Raw genomic sequence first — 8914 nt, 5'->3', positions numbered from 1 at the left:
GAGACTAAAACATTTTGAAAAGGGAGACAACATCCTCAGCCATATTGCAAATACTTCCAATATGTACTGAAAAGTTAACCTCTCTTTTCCATGCTTATTTACCTTATAACAATTGATCTGAATTAAGAAAGCTACTACTAACACACCCAAAAAGGAATTCCAATGCCCGTAAGAATTTTGGAAAAGAACATCCTAACTAAGTTCTTTAGTTCTAACCAAATGTCAAAAAAAGAGATAATTCTGGAACTGATTAGCAGCTGTTTCTTAGCATTTATCAGTTAACTCTCATATATTTATTTGTTAATAATGAAATCGTATGTTTTATTTATTTTTACTAGTACTAGTGCTATAAAAATATTTACCTTGATAATATGATGCTTCTTGGTCAAGGGAGGTAATGTCGCTACATACCACCAGTATGTCGTCTCTGTTGCAGGTACCTCAATCTGAAATACGAGAAAATCATGCAATATTAACTTTAATATAATTATATCATTCTCAAATTTGATATAAGAAAATATTGATAATTGCTACACTGTCTCTTTGTAAATTTAAATTAATTTCTCGCAAAGTAGAATGTTCAAGTTTACATACTATAGGTGGTCACAACATGAATATATACTGTCATTAGAAAAAAACTGGCAGTATTTTAAAGACAATAACTTTACTTGATCTGTAATAGGGAACGCAGCTACCCATATATAGTTTATTCATTCTTTTTTTTTTAATTAGACATATTCGATAAGCCCTGTCATCAATAATGGACGCATGCGCGGCAGCAAACTTACTCATTATTATTCATTGGATAAAAACTGGTGCAAGAGCAACATATTATCTGTATAAATAAACTTCCCCCTTATTTAATTTATTGGTCATTTAAACGTTATACAGAACCTCCTTTCTGAAGAGACTTCGTTTTCAGTGAGGATACAGAGTTGGTTCAAGCCTCGAGGGGAAAATGTTAAAATAAATGAGCCGCGTCATGACAAAACCATAATAGTGGGTTTGCGACCAGCATGGATCCAGACCAGCCTGCACCTCAGCGCAGTCTGATCAGGATCCATGCTATTCGCTATCAGTTTCTCTACTTGTAGTAGGGTTGGTAAGCGAACAGCAGGGATCCTGATCAGACTGCGCGGTTTGTTTTTACTTGTTTACTTGTTAAATTATTATTTAAGCATTACTTAATTCTACTTTGTTAATTACTTTATATTTAAACTGACCATTTACAATTCTAAATTTAACATGAAATGTCATTGACAAACATGCATACAACGTTTCAATATGAATAAAAATATAAAGAATATTTTAACTGTGTAAACTGGGATATATATTCAATAAAACTTGAAAACTTGAGAACAAATCAAAAGATGCATACATTCGGGGCTGTTACTTCAAAGGTCCACGTATCTTCCGGCAATGGATTAGGTTTTATGTCCGGTTTCAATAGCTGGATTCTCTGTAATCCAGATGATAGGTCAGATATGTTCACGTGACCTGATGTCAGCGATTTCATTGGTTGATCTGACGAGAAATACAGCACGTGAGTTGTCCCTCTCTGAAAAGATAAGGCATTATAGACATGACACTTTGATACTCTACAAAGGAGTGATCAAAGTGAAATCTAAACTTTGCAATGTAATCTAAACTTTTTTAGTCCACGCAAACGAATAAAAGATGTAAATAAATATAGGGTGCTGTTTTAAAAATACGTGTATTGTCTTGTCTCGTACCATAAAAAATAATATCATCATTGTTATTATTATCATCATCAGAATATGGGGACGGGTATTATTATAAGAATATGGGTGTAGTGGTGCTATAATTATCAGAATACGGAGGTAATGAACCGAGTGTTTTACCTACCGTTCGTCTATCCAAGCCACTGTTGAGTTGGTTGGGGTATTTTTTTTGGGGGAAATTTACCCTTTCTAACCGGGGAAATGCCCAAATTAAAATTTTTGACGGGTTTGACCAAACTTTAAAACAAAGGCATCGGTTTTCTTTTGGGGTTTTTTGGGTTATTTTTGCCCCCTTTGTATATTAATTAGGATTGATAAGCCATGTATATCTTTTTTTCCAATCCCACTCATACTAGTTTAGATCAACTTCATTTCAGTTCAATAAAAACTGACCTTGATTGATCCGCGTCAGTTCTTTTAATCCTTATATGGAGAAGCAATTGATGTCATTTCCACAAAGATCAAATTAAGAATTTCACAGGGAACACTCACTTCTTTTCTTTTAAGAGACTAGACAAGAAACATATTATCTTTAGGCATTTCTATGGTGAATGGTTTATGCCATTTACAGATTGTATTTTGTTGTTGTTTTTCCCTAGTTTCCAGAACATGCTAAAGTAGCTGATTTATGTAATTTACAAATTAAAAGGCCATCAAAAGGAGTGACCAAACATGACCTTTATATGCAAGTGGTCTTTATTTGGAAGTTCTATCTAATCAATGAAGGGTTGTCGACGAGTGGCCTTTATTTGCAGGGTGATTTTTATTCTCAGGTGGTATATATTTATTACTGGTTTGGTGCATATTGTTTCATGTATCTATAATACACTTTTCCAACTCAGTAATGTAACTTACAGATTTTCGTGCATTTTGGCCAAAAAGGGTTACATGCAGAAACACATAAATATCTTTTGCACAAAATGCTGGATGTTTTATGCCACTTACAAATCATATTTTATAAAAGTGCATTTAAAACATGCTTTGGTGGCATATTCCTGCAATTTTCAGAACATTTTAGTGAACATACTACGGTGGCGTTTTTATGCCATTAAACTATTTTCTTGTTCTACTTGTATCTAGAACAAATGATGGCAGCTAATTTATACTATATGTGAATCTTAAACTAAAAGAAAATGTGACTTTATCATTATGTTAACAAGAAACGAAAGTACGTAAATACGACAAATCACCGATGCACAAAATCAGTTCTCGTACAAAATGACCTATGTCAAATATTATAATTACAATGTAAGCATATAAGTAAACAATGAAATGTTGAAAGGTCTTTAAAGCTACATGCGTCAAGATGAGCAACATTATATTTGAAGATAGTTAACTTAGAGAAAAATATACTAAGAATTAAAAAAAAATATAAAAAAAAATATTGACAATGATTCAAGAAATAATCTGCCTGTTATAAGCAATCAAAGACCGGTTTTCAGGTATCTATTTGTATCATATTACTACTGAGTGACTAACGCAATAAGGGCTTGTTTTGCATATTCTGATCTATTCTGGTAAAAGTCAAATATTTTAAATGTCGTTCGCAATGTTAAAGTTACTTTCGTTATTCACTTGACAATATTTTATATCTAAATACATTTTCATAATTTCAAGGTGCATAAATCTGGAGGCATGCTCCTTTAGGAATGAAAAGAATGGCGTGCAGCTATTCAACTACATGTACTTACATCAAATATATAGTCATGCTTATCACACGTGTCAAACTTCCGATTGAACACGAGAATAACGTGCTGTCCTTGTGTCTGTATGTGTTCAAGCTTGTAGTCTTGTTTCTTGTCAACATGAGGGATGCCTTCACGATCTGTATACATGTCCTGAAAAATATTTTAAATATTTTCACTGTTTGAGTATTCCGAATTTATGTTAAAAAGATTTTATTAACACAATATAATAATTAATAGGAGATGAGATTGCCGTCTTAGACGCTATATTATATCACTAAATTATTCTATATATAATCAAACATACAAAGTCTGATGAATTGTTTTCTGTACCTACTTTCCATGATGTAATTAGAAATGAATTCCCTCCCTCCCCCATCATTCCCTTGTTATGATAATCTACGGACGAACAGCGGAACAGCAGGACAACGTGACAAGGGGACAACCGGACAGTGCGACAGTGTGACAGGGGAACAACGTGACAGTGGGACACAACGTGACAGTGGGACAACGTGACAGTGGGACAACGTGACAGTGGGACAACGTGATTGCGGGACAGTGTCACAGCGTGACAGGGGGACAACAGGATAACGTGACAGTTTGACAGCGGGACAGTGTGACAGCGGGACAGCGTGACATGGGGAGAACGGGACAGAAACTTTCAATACAGATAAGAAGAAATCAAGTTATTAAAGGTATTAAAACCAATGAAAAACCCTAATCTCGTTTTTGTTTGAAAAATGTCCTTTCAGTTTATTACTGTTTGTACTATTTTATACTACGTTCTTATTACGGCTGTCAAATCGCATATGATTTAAAAGTTTATTTCAGTCTCAATAGAAAATAAAACAAAGATGCTTGTCTAGGCTTCGGGTGTGGCATTTTCTTAATTTTCAAAATAAATATTTTATAAGTACATACCTGAAAATGATGTACTCCAGATTCGCTTGTCCAGTATATCACAAAGTCTGAATTTTCCATCTCTCCATAGTTTGAAAATCCAACACCAAACACTGAGGCCGGATGTGAGTCCAAACATACCCGGAAGTGCACAAGTTCTTTTGCATAATCTACCCGCCAGGAAAACTCAAAATGATGCGATTTGTCCAAGTAAACAGAATACGGATATTCGGGTATCTTCGGACAAATTGTTAAAACACTTCGCCAACATGCACTCAGTATATAAATTTCGGCGAGCAAGGATTTAATACTACGGCACATGGTGTAAATCCTATATATTTTTGCAACTATTTCTGTACGAAATGCAAACAAGATCATAAAATCATTGCGTCCTTCATTTCAATAAAACGTTTAAATGCGTGGAAAAGTTTCTATAGAATGTTATTATCAGGTTTCTAAACTGTTAATGTAATAGCAAAATACTGTTCCGACTACATGTAATATAACAGGGAAATTATATGTGAATAATGAATTTCATTATACATATACATACATATGTAACTGTATGTTGTAAATTGGTTCTCTATTGATGAAATAACCTAGAAAGTTCCTTCAGTTGAATTGCGTCAATGGAAATGTATTAAGCACCTGTCAGTAGCTACTTCGATTCTTAGGAGAAATGCGATGAATTATACTAAGATACTTGCAAAGCCATTGTAAAATCCTTGTTTTGCGGGAAACAGTAACATGTAAAATACCCGACTATAGCCCCGCAATATGTGTAAAGCTAGGTCAAGTATAGGGCGTTGGTGCAAAAGGACTTGCGCATGAAAATATAATATTCAATAATCTGCATGAAAAACGCACTGTTAAGAAATACAGATTTTAATGAAATAAATATTCAGCTTAAAAATTTTGAGTTTAAGTTTACACGACTAGGTTAACATAAGGATACTTAGTGTTAATTATTGTGCCTCATCAATCAACAACGACCCCCTCCCCCTCCAATCTACATACCCCAGACTTCTGCCCCCTTCCCTCTCGCCCTCCTCTCTTTTAACAAGGCAATGTCAATATCAGGCTGTAAAAACTTATATACTTTTAAGCATTATGGCCTTGAAACTAACATTTTTATACGGCAAAACGCAAACATTTTGCCGTGCATAAGTCCCGGTTATTAATGAATTTAGCTTAAAAAGTACTTTACTTTCTTTACATTAATTGTTTCATGTTATGCATTAAATAGATACGCAAAAAGAAAAATATGTTCGCAAATCTAGAATGTATTTCCAATTGCTGAAAAATATTTGTATTTGATTTAAAATAAATCATAAATATTCATAAAGATAAGGCGGTGCGTGATACCACTGCAAATAGTTAATTAATATACATACAGTTAAATATGTAGGGGTGTCACGTTTATCCGTTTAAACGGGTACGGTCGGTTTAAACCCTGTTAGAAAATTCAATAACCGATAACCGAGGTAAGTTTTTTACAAAGAGGCGAAAAAGTTTTAAATTGATTCTAAATATAACCTTTAGTGTTTTATAACAAGATAAGACATTTATTTTTGTATTCTAGTTTTACTCAACAATGTATTTTTTTCCCAATCTGATCGAGCACGGCACGACGCTAAAGGAAAACAAGGTTACTACATGTATATATCGGATATGTATTAAAATCATTTTGAGTACAACAAAATAAGAACAAAATGTCATATTTTGTCATAAAGAAACAAGTTAATATTAAAAATCTAAGGATTGTGTTAGCAAAAGTGTACGGTCGATAAAACGTTTATCACGGTTATTAGGTAGCTGTTTAAACTGATATCTTTTTTTTCTAACCGTGGCACCCATAAATATTAGTTTCAAAAATGATATTATTCTCACAGGTATTTGTCCTTAAATTCGTTCTAATGAATATTATAATTATTATATCAAATTGTTATGGTCCTGGAAAATGAATACAAAGGATCTGTTGTGTTATACAAATGTTTATATATTATTTATTTTTCGCGGTCCTCAAAATTTACATGTATTACAATGTGAAATGTGTAATAACGAAAAAGCACGCTTGCTATTTTTTTTACTTTTTTCATGCTTTCTTTTTTCCAGATATGAGCGTTTATTTAAGACCTCAAGCATCGTTTCATATTTTATTCTTTATTTATTTATTTATTTTTTATTCAATATTAATTAATTAATTTATTTATTTATTCATTTATTTATCAATTTATTTATTTATTTATTTATTTATTTTTTTTTTTTATTTATCTATTTTTTTATTCATTTATTCATTTATTTATTTATTTATTTATTCATAGAATATCAGTAACAGTTCAAATTAAACAAAATTTATACAGTCATACATTTTTATTTATTGATATTTTCTTGACTTAAAAAAAGTTAAATGGAAACATCATGTTATTGAAGACTGGCTGATCTTTTAAGATCATTTATTATGAAAAATAACGTAGATTAATATAATCTTTATAAAATCTCTTGAAATTACAGTGGCATAAAATTCTGTAAATGTAGCGCATGTTTAAAAGTGTATTTGCTGTGATCTAAGAGAATTCTTTCGCATTTTTTTCTCTTGTGACCACGTTAACATTGAAAATAACAATATATAGATTCTACTTCTGCTCATATCACTTGGCTTGATTTTTAAATTTCAAAAAAAATATTTAAAATAATGAATTTAAAAGCTCACTTTTTCTATTCCTTATTTTCACACAAAAATTCTCTAAAATGCCACTGCGACGTTTAAATATCCTTTTATGAATACTTCCATTCCACTTCTTAGAAAAGAGATGAACTTTCTCAATTTTTAAAGGAAATCTTTTCTCTCAAATTCACCAAAAATCCCGTCGCTGTAAATCAACGAAAATTCCGTTGTCCCGTTCGCGTCGCAAGCGTTCCTATGGCAACACTTTATTTGATCGCGTGAGCGGTGATTGGCGACATTTTGTAAGATAAATTAGTGATTTCCTGCTAAAAATTGGAGAAGATATTGAAATATCCCATCAAGTTGATGATACAATAAAGTCTTGATTAAATATGCATACAGACAATATAGAGTAATCGACGCCATTCAACACGTCAACATTTATTACAGTTTTCGAGGAGGCCAAGAGAAGAACAACAAACAACTCTTATGGTATGCAATGTATTATTGATAGATCGAATTAATTCGACCCTCTTTAACACGATGGAGAAAGCTTAATACTATACTATACCTTAATCATTCTCGGTATTTTCAACTTTTATTTGACCTTGATAAAACTACACGTGACTTATGTTACACAATAATTTCTCTATATATACACTGGGCACCTATGTGAATTACTTTTTATGCAAATAATAAACAGGTGCCCGGTGGTAAATCCTTTATTTTTTAAAGTGATATTATGCCAATCCAATTGATTGTAAAAGTGGCTATTGTTCTGGCGTTGAAGTTTGTGTTTCGCCGATATTAATGAGGACAATAACGCACATTTAGCCTTCCTTTAAAGATTAATTTTCGGTATACCTTGCACATTTGCCGAAGTACGAGGTATAGTCAAAAAGTTCCCGGACTAGTCTGTTTAAAAAGATTATTGACGTCCGATTGTCATGAAATTTACCATGAAGGTATTTTTAACTAATTTGAGTAGCAACATGATTGAAAAAAAAATCAATTTAGTAAATATTTGGAAATTATTTTTCACATGAAACACGCCCTCAACCCGTGTACGGAGCATTTCAGAATTAATTTGATCTTTCTAGAAGTAAATAATACTCTTTCATGAATGTCTCAAAATACTGGAGCCAGAACGTCGTGATTTTGTACGTGACGTCAGCTGAACGTTACTAGTAAACAACTGCAAAAATTCAGCGTGATCGGATGACGTATCGCCATTTTGTGCACGATTATTCAAGCCACGTGAAAATTTCTATACGAAAAAATGTCAACCTCAGAAAAACGTACGGAGCAGCGGGCAGTAATAAAATTCTGTGCGATGTCTGGAATGACTCCGACTGATACCTGGAAGTTTTTGAATCAGAAGGAGGGTGTTCATAATTGTTCTAGGACACTTGTGTTTGACTGGCACAAGCGTTTTAGGGAAGGTCAGACGGAAATTACCGATAGTGCACGAAGCGGAAGACCGGGTAACGATCAGCGCTCAATCCAAGATGAGAAGGACGCCATCCCCCTTATAGCCCCGATCTCGCCCCCTTAGACTTTTGTGTTTTTCTTAGACTGACAGAAGATTTGAGGGGTCGGAGGTTTTATACAGAAGATGAGATCAAATATGCTGTGAGGTCCGCAATAAGAAGTTACACTCCAGGGTGGTATGCAGACATTTACCGAAGTAGGTTCAGCGGCACAGGAAGTGTATTGAACACAATGGGGACTATTTTGAAAAAGTATGAACGTGACGGTAAGTTGTTTCTGGAATATGAACGTCACCAGAACGTCGTTAGCGTCGTCTACGTCGCCAAATTGCTCCGTACGTGACAAAATGTGTAACTTTAACGGGGTGTTAAATATGTGTAACACTTATGAAAATCATTGACTCTTATATATTTATGCAGCGATTTCTC

At 33.3% G+C, this 8914-nt stretch overlaps 1 protein-coding gene across 1 annotated transcript; it reads right to left on the bottom strand.

The window, feature by feature from the left end:
- Positions 1-363: 363 nt before the first annotated feature.
- LOC132716946 (dopamine beta-hydroxylase-like) lies at positions 364-4835 on the bottom strand (the record flags this gene model as incomplete). The annotated part of the gene is given in 4 exon segments (XM_060700289.1): positions 364-446; positions 1379-1558; positions 3434-3580; positions 4349-4835. Coding segments are annotated over 4 exon segments (767 nt in total), but the record flags the coding sequence as incomplete, so codon positions are not given.
- Positions 4836-8914: the final 4079 nt, after the last annotated feature.

The sequence above is a fragment of the Ruditapes philippinarum genome, unplaced genomic scaffold, assembly GCF_026571515.1.
Source record: "Ruditapes philippinarum isolate M1 unplaced genomic scaffold, ASM2657151v2 ctg1431_1_1_1_1, whole genome shotgun sequence".
Classification (NCBI taxonomy): Eukaryota; Metazoa; Mollusca; class Bivalvia; order Venerida; family Veneridae; genus Ruditapes; species Ruditapes philippinarum.
Note: the sequence above shows the minus strand (reverse complement) of the source record. Positions and strands in the feature narration are given on the sequence as shown.